General features: G+C 43.9%; 1 protein-coding gene across 1 annotated transcript in view; it reads left to right on the top strand.

Annotated features, from left to right (window-relative positions):
- Window positions 1–13,114, top strand: part of gpc4 (glypican 4) — a 44,333-nt gene extending 31,219 nt beyond the window's left edge. Inside the window, exons 2-9 of the mRNA XM_047353258.1 lie at window positions 1,692–1,850; window positions 8,276–8,673; window positions 9,035–9,200; window positions 10,803–10,933; window positions 11,026–11,172; window positions 11,266–11,390; window positions 11,473–11,651; window positions 11,793–13,114. Of these exons, the coding sequence (XP_047209214.1) occupies window positions 1,692–1,850; window positions 8,276–8,673; window positions 9,035–9,200; window positions 10,803–10,933; window positions 11,026–11,172; window positions 11,266–11,390; window positions 11,473–11,651; window positions 11,793–12,001 (1,514 nt within the window). The 3' untranslated portion in view covers window positions 12,002–13,114. The remainder of the gene's footprint in view (window positions 1–1,691; window positions 1,851–8,275; window positions 8,674–9,034; window positions 9,201–10,802; window positions 10,934–11,025; window positions 11,173–11,265; window positions 11,391–11,472; window positions 11,652–11,792) is intronic.
- Window positions 13,115–14,722: the final 1,608 nt, after the last annotated feature.

Here is a 14,722-nt window from a genome sequence, read left to right as displayed (position 1 = left end):
TCCAGACACCATTTAAATTGTAGTGTTTGTGTGACATTGGAGCTAAATGGGGAACCTGACCTAGAACTAGATCAAATAAGGGTAGGACTGCTTTCATGAGCTGCAGTAGAGAAACAAAATGCAAGAATACACTCTAAATTTCAAGTTTCAGAAACGTGTTCATGCAGATGGTGAGTGAGAACAAGCCGGCGGGGAAAACCAAACAGCCTGTTGGTGCTGAGATGCAGTGAAAGGATCCCTGTGTTCTCTGAAATTCCAACAGCTACGTTTAAAACAAAACATTATTCCAGCTGCGACTCTGCATCCGTCTTCCCCTGAACCTTTCTGTGATCCAGTGTTAAACTCAGTCTTGTTTTAATCACAGACAGTATTTAGGTTGAGACCTGAGAACCATTGCATGAAAGTTCTTTGGCCCGGTTTGCTTGTATGTCAATGCAAATGTAGATCATTGATCAGTGAAAAACATTTGCTTGGAACATTTCTGCAAATATCTCCCAGCAGAATAACAGTGTTTTGTTTACAGAAACCGATTAGAAGAACTAACAGTCCATGACCCAGGTCTTGTTAGGAAAACAGAAGTTTTCTGTTGTCATTTTCAGCCCAGCAGCGCTCTCACTTCTTTTATTCATCTGTTCTATTCGATGTTGTTAAAACCCTTGTTTAAAGGTCAGTAACTGAGCTAAAACCAAAGAGGTTGGAAACTGTACATTTAAAATGTAACCGCATTGAGGTGCTCGAGGCTGAAATAAGATGTCTAACCTGCAAAGTGGGTGAAGAGTTTTTCCACAGGTCTCTTTTAATCCTGTGTTTCAGAAGGACACAACACTCACAGTTTAGTGCTGAAGCTCTTTTGTGTCAATCAAGACTGAGGAGGACCAGGATAAGAGGCCTGCTCTGTGAAGTGGCCAGCTTAAGGCTGCTGTGCTGAGTGTTACAATTGGGGGCAGTGAAAGGGGTTTAAACAGCCAAGGTGTATTTGATTTGGTGGAGGGTGAAGCTCTCCCCTAGCTCTTTAAATGTCTCACCTAATTGTTGCCATTGATGGTCTCGCTCTATTTTTCTGGCTGTTCATTTCTGGTATACATTGTCTAAAAATGTCTTTCCCTATCTTTTTATAAATTCCCCTCACAAAAGTAATCACCCCCTTTATGTGTTTTCACTTTCTGTCCCAAAACATAAACTTTCTTCAGCGAGGACAGCGAAGCTGTTCAGAGTTGATATGAAGATAAATAGAGGGCGGCCCTGTTCGAATAACTCCTAGAGGCTGAAAAGACTTTAAATCGGGATGAAGGGTCACCTTGCATCAGGACACTGGCCTTAAATGTACAATCCAACCTGCAGCATGACTTGAATGCAGCTGTTCAGATGTTCCAGCCAGAATGACTTGAGCTTCAGCTAATCTCCGAACAATCTGTGGGTAGAAATGTTTGTCTCTAGATTTGCAAAGCTAGTAGAGACAAAAAGACCTGCAGCTGCAGTTGATGTCAAGTATTGACTTTCAGATTCTAAGAGAAATAAAATCTCACACAAATCCAGTGAAGTTTGTGGCTGTAATGTGACAAAAAATAAAAAGGTTCAAGATGTATGAATGTTTTGGCGAGTCATTCTAGATGATGACTGCTTGAAAATGTTCATGTTGCTGTTCACCCTAATGGTTAACGGATCCCACTGTACTGTCTGGTGTGTTACAGGAGCCTCCCTGAAAGTGTGTCCGCAGGGTTTCTCCTGCTGCACGGTGGAGATGGAGGACAAACTGAGCCAGCAGAGCCACGCAGAGATCAAAGCTCCCGTTTTCAGGCTTAGCATCAACCTGCAATCCACCTTCAAACAGAGACATGACCACTTTGACAGTAAGCAAACACTCTTACACAAACACACACAGTGTTACACCAGCTCCCCAGACTGTGCCATGCTACTGTACCTCTGTTGCGGTGCTTGTTACACGGGTTTTGACGGACGCCTACTCATGCCAGCGCACTTTCCCAAGCCTGGACAGTAGGTCTGTGTCCGTTGGTTTGTCCACCTGTCTCGCAATGTCTTACCTCTCCCCTCCCCTCACCGCACTAGCTTTACTTCTCTCCAGAGAGATGAGGCATGCCTCCAGACGGACCACACACATCTTCAGATTTTGTTCTTCCCTGTACTTCCTGTTCCTCCGTGTGCGAGCACATGTGTGCACGCCTGTAAATATCGGGATCAGGTTTCCCCTGCTGAGGACCGGAGCACATGGGAACATGCAGCAGTGCTGACTCACAGAGGAAGCAGCGCAGCTTCGAAAACCCTAGCCACCCAGCCGTACCCCCCTCTGCAGTGAAGCTTGATAAGACCAAGAGGAGACGATGAGGGTCGAGGACTGACTGGAGAAGAGGGAAAGCATTTGATCTTCAGCGAGCTGGAATTTAGCTTGTTAAGGGAGGTCACGTGCGTAGTTTGGCACAGTATTGTGTGCACACATATGTTTCTGTGTGTTTGCAGGTCAGAGACCTTCGGCTCTTGTGTGTCTGTGAAAGGCAGAGTGATAGTCAGTAACAGGGAGCTTGTGTATTGCAGCCAGATGTTAGGAGGAATGTGACGTGTAGGAATGCAGTGGCTCGGGCAGTCCCCCTCTTCTTCTTACCCTCCAAACCCTCTCCCTTTCCATCCAAGTTGTTCAAACGAAACATTTTACTCTGCTTGTACTTCTCTAACGTATGCCCTCCTGTCTGTGCTTAGCTGAGTCCTCCACCCATCTCTCTACATCTTCTGGCTTGACCGAATGACCCTTCATTTACTACGAAAATATTTGGCCGAGGAAAAAATAATTGGATTTATAATCGAACCTCTACGATGAGTTTCCAAAGCAGAAGATGTCACCAGACTTTCATTTGACCTTAAGGCTTTAGCTCTGAGAACTGGTTTTCATGAAGTAAAAACATGATCACTATAGTTTGGACTGTTTCCTGTAAACGTTTTCCATAACTCAAGGAGCTTCTGCTTTTTAAAATGTGTGTGGTTTCAGCAGGAAACCTGGCCAAACTTATGTTACTGTGTTTATTCAGCTTGTCACATTAAATAAATGATCGCATCGGTTTTGTTAAGCTCTAACGATAAATGCTTTAATGACTTCTGTAAACTAAACTGACATCTGATCCAGAATCAGTGGCAACTTTATGCACTGAAGCTCAATGCAGAGACGTCCAACCTCCACGTATGATCTAACATCTACGGACCGGAAGTTATGAATTAATCACACTAATTAAGAAAACAACAACAATGTTCTCATGACAGTCATTATTGTATTTTGAAGTGTTAAGCAGAGATTTAGTTGAGTTTGTTTAGATTTAATACATCAGAGTCAGTTTAGCATCTGTGTTTGATTTAAAGCTAAGCATGGGCCCATGGAGGATTCTTGTGGTGTGATAACCCTGTGGAAAATGGCTGTTTCACAATGTCAGGGTATTTACATAAATATTTACAGAAGTTTAAAAGTACTAGACCACTGGGTTTCTTTTATTAAGAAGAGAAAAGCAGAGATTATTCCCATTTCAGCTGTTATCTATAACCATCAGATTCTGAAATAGTCATCTTCTCTTTATCAAGAAAACTCACACCTGGAGTCACCTGATTTAATACCGATAGGGGGCGCTCCTGTAGTCTGCTCACCACGACTGACCAGAAACATTTATCTTTCCTTTAACTCCAGGGGAAATGGTTTATCCCTCCAAATACAGAATAATCTATACCTTAATGCATCAATACTCAGAATTCCCGGACTTTCTGGTCTATAAACACAACAACCAACGGCTTATTCTTTTTACACACTTTTATTGAGTTTTGTAAAAATTGGAGGGAGGTTGGAGGACATATCATTTGAGGTAAAGTATCCAGTATCTGCACTATCAATATAGGCCAGTGAAAGCATGATTGGTGCATGTGTAGCAGGCAAGGAGTAACAGCATCTCAAGCTTGATTTTCCACAATGAGCTTTCACTGACTGACAAAACGTTTTTTGTAGTTGGACAGTGCCAGCTTTGGATTGGATGCTAAATAAGCCAGAGGGACATGCCTTCCAGATGTTTCATTCATACAGATGTCAGCTATGGTGTTTTGAGGTCCAAAAGACAGAATCTACATTGTTTAGTCGTTGAGTACCTCCTTGTAGTTACAGTAAAACTCCTCTCGGCCCCTCATTTTTGCTACTTCCTCTTCTGACAGCTGCTGTCTCTGAACTGCTATTAGGAGGATCTTCTCCATCTGATCCATTAGACTGACTCTGTCTAGATGCCGTGGCAGTCTCGGATTGCTGTCTTGATGTTTCCAGTTGTAACACTGGAGGATCATGTAAAAGTGTGGACACTGTTTTTCTCTCACGGAAGAGTGACTGCGGCCGCGATGACTTCGGCCAGCCGCTCTCGACGACCAGGATACATGTTTGCATAAACACAGCAGCAACTGTACCGTGAAGTACTGTACTGTGAATGCACAGCAGCAAACTCAGGAAGTGAACAATTAGGTCCGCTCTCATCATGCGCCCGGGGCGAGGAGTCATGGCCAATTAAGACCAAAGCCAGAAATAGTTTTCCCCTCCCTGCGTCTCGTCTCAGAGTGATTGTCCTGGCCTCGGCCTGTCTGTCCTGCTGCACTGACCCTGTCCGGCGGAGCAAGTCCATGTCTGGGAATTAAGCACTTGGATTAAGAGCCCCTTCGCCTCGACACACACACACACACGCACGAGACGTCCATCTGAAGGGGGGAGTTCCAACAGCAGGAGGGACAGAATCCCAACCCATCAGAAAAGAGGGGGAACGGAGCTCAACGACTAATTGGCACAAATGGGATGGAATTACCGCCTGGGCTGGGACTGGGAGGAGCAGGGTTTATAAGGCCACCAGTGGGTGGTGTGGAGGGTGAGAGTGGGAATTTGCACGCTGGAGGGAGAAGTGGGAGGAGATTGGTCAGCTTCTCTATTCCTGTGATGGATTGGACTTCAGATCATTTCTCATAATGAAGGCCTGTCTCTGCTACATGCTGCAATGCTGACAGTCGAGGTTATATTAAAGAGAGAAAGTGATACTCATTTTTTTTTTCCTTCTATAGTTAAAGCCTCTTCTCTCTGCTGTTTGACCCTTCACCCATATTCTCTCACACTGCTGGCTGAGCCACAAGCACCGTTTTAATGGAAAAACTCCTCAGCTCCTCGGCCTGTTGGCAGACTGCTTCGTGTCATAAACAGATTTTTAATGGCAGCACAGGAATCCTGGTTGGTGCTGGTTATAGCTCTGACCAGAAGGCTGCCACTCTCACACACACCGTCAGAGATTTGAATGTATCAATTTTCCCTCGATTGTCTCAGATCAGTGATCGACAAGTCAAATTAGACTTCTTACATATTCATTTAATGCTTTAAAACTAAGAATTCCCATCACTCCTGCTCTCCCCCACCCATACATCTATTTTTTCTGAACTTAGTGACAATCAGATAAAGGTAAACATGCTGTGATGCATAAATTCAGATAATCTAATCCTATTTCCTGTTGGATTCCAAACTACTGCCTTTGTCCAAGAACCAGCTGCATGTTTTCCTCTTGTGTTTTGGTTCTCGGGGAAAATATTCAGCACAAGTTAATATTAGCAGGTCAATCGGTGCAGCTCTAATGAACACAGCATATCGGTGTCATTACTCTACTAGACAGTAGAAAGGAAATGAAGGGTTCCGATGAAGTGTCAGAAAGTCTGGATTTTCCCCAAGTATCTGAATAATAAAATGGAGCATGAAAAATTGTTGTATTTCCAGACTTTATTTCTGTCGCTTAAACAATTTCCTTTCCTGTGTTATTTCTTTTATTTCTATTGTACTTCCTTCTGTTATTTCTTCCTCACTTTTTCTTGTCTTTTCCCTTATTCCATGCAATTTCTTGCCTCCTGATATCCTTCCTTATTTTCTTCTGTCCTTGCAAATCTTCCTTGTCCATCCTTGTCTTTCCACCCTTGTCATGTCCTTTCTTTCACCTTCTTTCCTGGTATTTTGTCTTTCATTTGTTCCTTGTGTTCCTTTATCCTTCCTAATGTCCTTCCTCTGTCCTTTCTTTCTTCCTTGTGTCCTTCTTTCTGACTATTCTGATTTTTTTTCTTTTTTTGTTTTTTCAAACATACAAAGCCTGTCTAGTGTACAGATTTCTTCTTCTAAGAATTTGTTTGGGAATTTCTGCTTTTCTATGTTTTAATGGAAAAGTATAGAAAGTGTAGGAAACCCTGGAAATAAAAACTTACTACTGCGCTGCATCATCTTTCTGTTCAATCTTTTTTTTTTCTTCCACTGACTTTCAACTTGTGCCTGCTATGACATTCCAGTGTTGGGGGTGGACCATTTTGTTTTAATCTTTGTCAGTGGAGCGTGGAACTTGGTGCCCTCTCCCCTGGCTTTCTGTGTGTGTCGGAGAAGGAGGGAGGGTCCGCGGTAGTGGTGGGGAGGTAAATGGAGGGGGCTGCAGTGTTTCCGGTATCCTTGGCGACACAGTGGGGATTTAGAGTTAAAAAAGCCCTTAACTTAACCCGCCCCAAGATGCCCTCACCCCCTCCTCTATCTCATTTTTTCTTTTTAATGTGTCAGTCTGAAGTGGAAGTGACAGCACTGCTGGGTGTGTGTGTGTGTGTGTGTGTGTGTGTGTGTGTGTGTGTGTGTGTGTGTGTGTGTGTGTGTGTGTGTGTGTGTGTGTGTGTGTGTGTGGCTCCCCCTGTGGGAGCATAGGAACTTTACATTTCAAAGCCCCACAGTGGGCACCCAGAGATACTGCAGTGGGACACAAGTTTTGTCCACAAGGGTCAGCAAGCGTGTGGGAGGGGGAGGTGAGTGGATAGATAAAGAATAAGTCAAAGGGGGTCAGTGTTTGCTTGCATCTGTGTGAAACCTAAGGTGAAACATTTTCTGGGACTGTGTGGAATTCTCATTTTATTCAGATTAGGAAGGTTGAGGGTTGGGGAGGGAGTGGGAGTGGGAGTTGGGGGGTGGGTGACCATGGGAGAAGAGGCTTGGATTATTGGGGGGGGGTGTGATGGACATTCCTCAGGATGAAGTAGATCATTGTTCGCTGTCTCTAGTGAAGAGAGCTCTCAGAAGGAACTGATGAAGTGAGAGCAACAGAGGGAGAGAGTGAGATGCAGGACTGGGTGGGGGGGGCTACAGGTCCATCTATGCAAAGGCGAGCAGGGAGGAGGGGGTCGCATTATTCAGTAATCCTGTTGAAAAGGCTTCTGACGGACAGTCCAAGAGAGGTTGGCAGAAAGGAAAGTGAATGCAATGTGACAACAGAAAAATGCCATTGATGGTGGTCAGTTTAAAGCACACTGATGTGGAGAGACAACTCTGCTGAATGGAGAATCAGGGAGGAATGAAGGAGATGATCCAGCTCCAACTTTCACTCTCCTGTTTCTCCCCTTCATTCCAGATCCCCTTTAACCATCAGGAGATTTTATGCTAAAGCTGTTGGTGTTTGGGCCTTTTAGGTGTCAGACGCATTCAGCAAAGGTGAAGCGAAAAAAACGTCAGTCTGGTTTCAGAAGATGTGAACTCAAGTCAAGTTAGAAAGCAAAGATGTCTGAAAATTGGAAATGTAGAAATCATAAATGGGTAGAATCCAGTGTCACGGACATGCTTGTTTGACTGAAACACTTGACAGAACTTTGCAGACTCGCTGGTGAACCTTTACAGCAACAAACCTCCAGGTGTTTAACTGGGATTTTATGTGATCAGCAAACTCAAAGCAGTTCAAAATTTCAAGTAGAAGAAAAACGATATACAGTTTAACATTTTTACAATTTCAAACTCAGATAATTAGTGTACATTTATACTTGGACCCCTTCACTCTGATACCCCTAAATAAAATTAAGCGCAGTTCCACCTGTGTGCAGTCTAATCTCTGGAGGAGTTGCAGAGATCCACAGCTCAGGTGAGATAAAATGCTAAATGAACAACAATTAATGGTGCACCCCATACATCTGGCCTTCAGTGACGTGTGGAGAAGGAAAAGCTACTGTTAAAAGACACCCAAGAAAATCCTGTTTGCAGTTTGTCACAAGCCATGTGGCAGCAACCATTGTTTATGAAGAAATCTGTATATTCGCCTATTTAAACTTTTGTTTTCTGATTGTGATTATTTGCTTTTATCCTTAACTACGTCACTGATCTAATTAGCATCATAAATGAATAGTTTTTTGAAGTCACATGTTGAAGTTGGTGTTTGGTGCAAGGTGTTTTTGTCAGTCCTCACTCTGAGCGCCTTCTTCCTCTTCTCCACAGAGTTTTTCCGAGAGCTTTTGAAAAACTCAGAGGTCTCGCTGCACAACATGTTCCTCCGAACCTACGGGATGATGTACATGGAGAACGCCGAGCTGTTCAAGAATTTCTTTGTGTCTCTGACCCGGTACTACACGTCCGGCAGCTCAGCCGTCAACCTGAGCTCCATGCTGTCTGACTTCTGGGCCGATCTTCTGGAGAGGATGTTCCGGCTGGTCAACGTTCAGTACGAGTTTAACGACACCTACATGGAATGCGTGAGCCGGCACACGGACCAGCTGCAGCCGTTCGGCGACGTTCCCCGCAAGCTCCGGATCCAGATAACACGAGCCTTCGTGGCCGCCCGCACCTTTGTGCGAGGGCTTTCACTAATGCCAGACGTGGTGAATAAGGTGTCTACGGTAAGTGAATGGTGCTTTTGTGTTTACTAAAAAAGGCTGTAGAAGTCAGTCTCCCCCTGATTGATTTCTCCCTGTCCACCCCTCCCTTCAGAGTCTCTGACTTCATATCTTTTGTGTTAAAGCCAGCTGTGGTTGCAATAGACAGCCAGTGTTAACATAAACCTCTTTGACTGTGCTGGTTTGACATGTTTTTCCATGTGATTTATTGATGATTAGATTATTCTTCTTGGTGGAGTTAGCTTATAAAATGAATGTTTAAGCTGTTTCTCAGTCCAAGTATGTGTCTGTGACTCTGTTGGATGAATTTCTTTTGCTACGGCTCAGTGAAAGCAGCCTTCTAACAGCCTCCCACCTCCTCCAGGTCAGTGCATCTCCCAGCTGCGTCCGAGCAGCCATGAAGATGTTGTACTGTCCCTACTGCTCAGGCCAAGTTGCCCTGAAGCCCTGCCAGAATTACTGTCTGAATGTGATGCGTGGGTGTTTGGCTAACCAGGCGGACCTGGACACAGAATGGAACAACTTCCTCGGTAAGAAGACTTGAACACGGACACCTCCTTTAGCTGGGATTGAATTAGGCCGACCATCCCTAAACGGGAGCTTTTTGTTTGTCTAATGCAGGTGTAACACATGAAAGGTCCTCATTGTTAAACGTCATGTAAAGGCATGTCACTTGTTATTTAATATAATGTAAAGGAAGAGGGAGGAGGGGTGTACAGGTCAGTGGCTGCAGAATAAAAGCCATTATTGTTTCGTGTAAACACACTCCGATCTAATCCATTACATTCAGGGTGGTGCACATATCCTCTATCCTCTGCTGGTCTTATTATGCTGGACTCCTGCCGATCCTACTGGTTTCGGTTCGCTCCTTGCTGTGCAGCAGCCGCTGTGCTCTTATATCAGCTATGACCTGCTTCCATCTAGTGGTAGATTTTAGTAATACCATGAAAGAATAAACTGCCTTCCAAAAGTATTTTAAACCCTTTTTGGCACATTACTACAGACGTCAATGGATTTCTTTGTGGTAAACCAACACAAGTTGTTGGAAAGAAAAATGAATGGTTCAAATAAAAATAAAAAAATGTGTCTGAAGAGTTTGGTGTACATTTATATTCAGCTTAATAAAATCTAGTTGCCTTCAAAGGTCACCTAATTAAGAAATAGAGGCAACCTTTTGTAATTTGATCTCAGTATAAATCCAGCTGTTCCATGAAGGCCTCTGAGGTTTGTTGGAGAGCAAATGGCATCATTGTGACCAAGGAATGCTGGAGACAGGTCTGGGCATTTTAGCAAGCCACTACGCTGAAAATTGTCACCGCTACACTGAAATTTAGGCCGATACGCTCATAAGAAATGAGCGTTATTTGACTGACATCAGGGCTCCCTCCGTGTGGTTTTTATGTCGGCTATAGCGCATGCGCTGAGTATGTTCCCATTTCCTTTCACCCTATGACCCTGTGCGACCACTAACAGTAAAGCTTTCTAAAATCATGTCAGCTCTGAAGGGTGGGTATAAACAGCGTCATATCATGACGGGCCTGCAGAAGAAAATCTTTTTTCGTTCGTGGTGAGAACCCTGATCAGTCATTCACCCTTTCAGCGGGCCCATGGACACAGCGACTGAGACGGACAGGGCAGGACAGGGGTTCACAAAGAAAGGTGGTAGAAAGAAAGCCGTTGTTGAAAGAGACTTAAGACGGTTATATGAAGCCATGTTGCTGAAACCACAAACGATACAACAGAAGGTGCTCAGGTCAGATGAGAGCTAAATGTTATGTGTTTGCCTGCAAGCAAAACTATTATTGAAAGAAAACTAACATTAAACATAACCGTGAACACACCATCCCCATAGTGAATTCATAGAGATGGTTGGTTTCCTTAGTACTGACGGGGAAGCTGTCAGCATTGGTGTAAAGGTGATGGATTTTGATAACCATGTATCATTTTCCTTCCACTTAATCCGCTGTTTCTGTGCTGCTCGATCACATAAAATACTTTGGGATTGTGGATCTGTCGTGACTGTGCTGGCTTTGTCGAGAAAATGTAAGGGGTGTGAATACTTCCAGGAGACAGTTTCCAGGAAACTAAAAGCATAAGCTGTTGATTTTAAGTTGTTGTGTTGTGATTTTCAGATGCCATGCTTGGTCTAGCCGAGAGGCTTGAAGGTCCGTTTAATTTTGAGTCTGTCATGGATCCCATCGACGTCAAGATTTCAGAGGCCATCATGAATATGCAGGAGAACAGTATGCAAGTGTCACAGAAGGTCAGGACCAGTCCAGTTGTTTTTGTTAGCAGTTACAGCTGCTAAAATGTTACATTTTCTTAGGTTCTCTTCATCCTGTTGCTCTCTAATAGGTTTTTCAAGGATGTGGGACACCCAAACCAAACGTGGCATTCCGGTCCACACGCTCAGTGAGGGAAACGGGCTTTACCGGCCGCTTCCGGCCTTATAGTCCGGAAGCAAGACCGACCACTGCTGCTGGGACCAGTTTAGATCGATTGGTGAGGAATGGTAGAACGAAGTGTCAGACAGCAGGATGTTGCAGGTCTACGCTTTTCCTGTTGCCTAACGTGCTTTGTGTTTGTACTACTTAGACGGTGGAAGTGAAGAAGAAGCTGAAACATGCAAAGAAGTTCTGGTCTACATTACCAGAGACTGTGTGTGCAGGCGAAAGGATTGCACCTGGCGATGAGTGTTGGAACGGTACAGCCAAAAGCAGGTCAGGAAAACACACCATCTTTTTATTTTGTTGAGCAAAAAACTACTCTTAAGTCTGACAAACACACCTCTGTTCCCCACAGGTACCAGTCAGATGTGATTGGCAACGGGCTGGCCAACCAGGTATCAAACCCTGATGTGGAGGTGGACATTACCAAACCAGATGTCGTGATTCGCAGTCAGATTGCAGTTTTAAAGGACATGACGAGCAGGCTGAAAGCAGCACACAGTGGAAATGATAATGAAATCTCTTTTGATACTGGTGAGGATGCTAAACCACCATACTTTAAAACTGGATTTAAAAGACTGGGAACTCTGGATATTTGAGTCTGGAAGAGTATTTTGACGTAAATGTGTAGGAACTCTGTTGATCTGACCCTTCTCTTGTTTTGTTTTTTTACAGAGGAGGAACCTAGCGGAGATGGAGAGAGCGGCAGCGGCTGCGACTCTCCATCGTGCAGCGGAGATGACATCTACTTCTCCACCCCACTGAACCCTGTCACTCCACAGGTTAATAAGAAGCACCACGAGAAATCAGCTGGGGTGTCCTCACAGGGAAGCATGGCGCTGGCGCTCTGCGGGCTGGCCCTGCTCATTCCCCACTTGAGATAAAACTAGCAGGACGGCGAGGAAGAGATTACCAGGATTAAAAGAATGAAGGGGAACCCTGTCAGAGAGACTTTAAAAAGACTGCCTTCAGGACCTCAGACTGTCCGCTGTGGGGGGAGGGGTGGGAAGACTCTTCTTGATATTACAATAACTTCACTATTAACTATTTGTATGTTTGTAAGGACATCAGTGTACAGCAGGGAGATTTTTCTTCTGGAAAATCCACCTCCCCCCTTCCCTAGATAAACTTAAACTCCGGTGGCTACCTCTGGAGACTCCTTAAGGTTCTGCTTGCAGCATTACAAACATATAACTGTCTCTCGTAGCAAATTGTGCCTTTTCCAGCGATCGCCATCAAACTGACATTTCATTTATTAAGAACAGTTGACGTTTGGTTGAACAGGAAGTGCCTGTATTGGATGGTCTTGCTGTCCATTATTCATAGATTGTTTGCAACACGCAAACTATGAATTATTTTGTAGTGGTTAGGTCATGAAGGCCTCAGTCATGAATCATTTTCAGCATTTTTTTGTTATTTTTAGACAAGATAAGGGTAAACGAAGAGTACCACTCATCACTCAGAAATACAGCAAGATGTTACAACACAGGCATTTTATTTTGACCCAACAAGCCTTAAGGGCACTCAGCAAGCCCAAACATGTGTATTGTATGTCAGCTATCAGCTTTATAACACCCTAATCTTTCTGTCATTGTTTAATTACCAATGTCATACCTCATACATACTCTCATTGTCGATGTAAACCAGAGTTGGACGTGTCTGAAAGAGCTGGACACCTCCAGAAGAAGGCAAAGGTGACGAGTCGCGATGGTCCCCTGTTGGTGGTGTAAGCTCAGTTCTGACTCTGTCTGGAACAGAAAAGTTGGCGTCTTGGTTCGGAGCATTTGTCATTAAGCTGGAGAGGAGAAACAGGAACAGGCGAGCGTTTTGATCAAGAAACATCTGAAAAGTTTAACCAGGGTTTAATGTTGAGGTGTAAGTTTTGAAACCTTTTTTTTTGGTATGAAAGAATTTGGTACTACAATAGATTTTATTGCAGGTTTTATGTGACAGAGGAGGACCATGTGCACAGATAAGGGGCTGCTTTTGACACCCCCCCCCCCCCCCCCCCCCCCCCCCCCCCCCCCCCCCCCCCCCCCCCACCCCCCCCCCCCCCCCCCCCCCCCCCCCCCCCCCCACCCCCCCCCCCCCCCCCCCCCCCCACCCCCCCCTCACAGACCCCATCCCCACACATGCCTTTACCTCTAAATTTGGCTGCGTCACTATAAATCGATTCATACTGACACATTTAAATCTACCTACTTTAAAATTGTTAGTGTAAGGCAAAATGTTGTTTTCATACTTTTGGTTTCATCTTTTGTACATTTTTGTCATAATGTCTTGGTTTTTTTAAAATGCAAAGAATGAAGATGTCTAATTCTGCACAAGTTTCCCAGAAGCACAATGAAAGATCTTCGTCTTCTAATTAGATAATCAGGTCTGTAAGCTGCATCGCCTGCACGTTTCAACTCTAAAATCAAGCTTTGTGTACAGTAACTTATGTTAAAGGGGATTGGAGAAGAAAGCTGTAGTATGACAAATTAATCCAAATCAATTGATGAGCAAAATATAGGTTAACAAATTCTCAGATCAGGTTCTAACATGGATTAAATGTTAAGCTTTGAATAATTATTTGGCTAAAATTGTTTAAAAAGTAGGATTTGACTTAATTGTTTGGCTCGACAACCTTAGACAGACCATTTGGCTTTGAAAATGACAGGTTGATTAACTTGCTTGACATTTCCCAACTAAACAATCTTGCTTTGAAGGATTTGATGAAACTTCTATGCAACATATGTAAAGTACTGAAGCGTTATAAGGAAATAACAAGGCTGCGCTTCAACCGCTTCATTTGGTGATAATTTATCAATTGTTTCCCATGTTTTAAGGTTCCACAAACATTTCTGCAAGCGTTTGTGTACGTGTTCGCCACATTGGAAGATAGGAGTTGTCAAAGAAGCAAGAGGAAATGTTTTAGATGACGATGGTGAATGTCTTTGTTTGCAGGCCAGGGCAGCAGCAGTTTTTGGGTTTTTTTCCCCCCCTTTTCAGCTGGCAGGAGATGGTCCAGCGGCTGGAGGTTCATTCGATCCACAGAGAAATGTCAGTCCTATGACTGAAATCAAAAAGTCGAACTGGACAGGTGTAGAAATCTTTCCATCTGCCTTTGGCCGATAAGAAGAGCAAGGACTGGCTCTCTAAGGAGAGGGTGACTGACTGAAGAGAATGAATGTGTAAATAGAGAGCAGCCGTTTTTAGATGTCTCTAAAAGAGGCCTTAACAGTACACCAGATTTCTACTTGTCAGAGTAAAAGAAATGTTATGGAAGAAAACGAGATGAAATAGATGTTAAATTGTAAGAGTAAATGTATATTAAACATTTCTTAGTCTTGTGAAAATAAAGACTGCCAATATTTAAAGAGTGTGAGCTCTCTTTTTTGACAGTTTTCTTGATGGTCTGGATTCACATTACCTATATCAGTGTTGTGCCTTGCAAAAGAAAATCCAGTGCAACCAATTGTGTGTGATATAAATCAAGCCGTGTGAAGGCCTCAGTGCATTAGTGAACAAACAGCATCATGAAGATCAAGGAACACAGCAGATGGGTCAGGGAGGACGTTGTGGAGATGTTTAAAGCAGAGTTAGGTTAGAAAATCACCGCTCCA

Source organism: Girardinichthys multiradiatus, chromosome 23 (genome assembly GCF_021462225.1).
Source record: "Girardinichthys multiradiatus isolate DD_20200921_A chromosome 23, DD_fGirMul_XY1, whole genome shotgun sequence".
Classification (NCBI taxonomy): Eukaryota; Metazoa; Chordata; class Actinopteri; order Cyprinodontiformes; family Goodeidae; genus Girardinichthys; species Girardinichthys multiradiatus.
The sequence above is the reverse complement of the archived record's forward strand: the minus strand, read 5'-3'. Positions and strand labels throughout refer to the sequence as shown.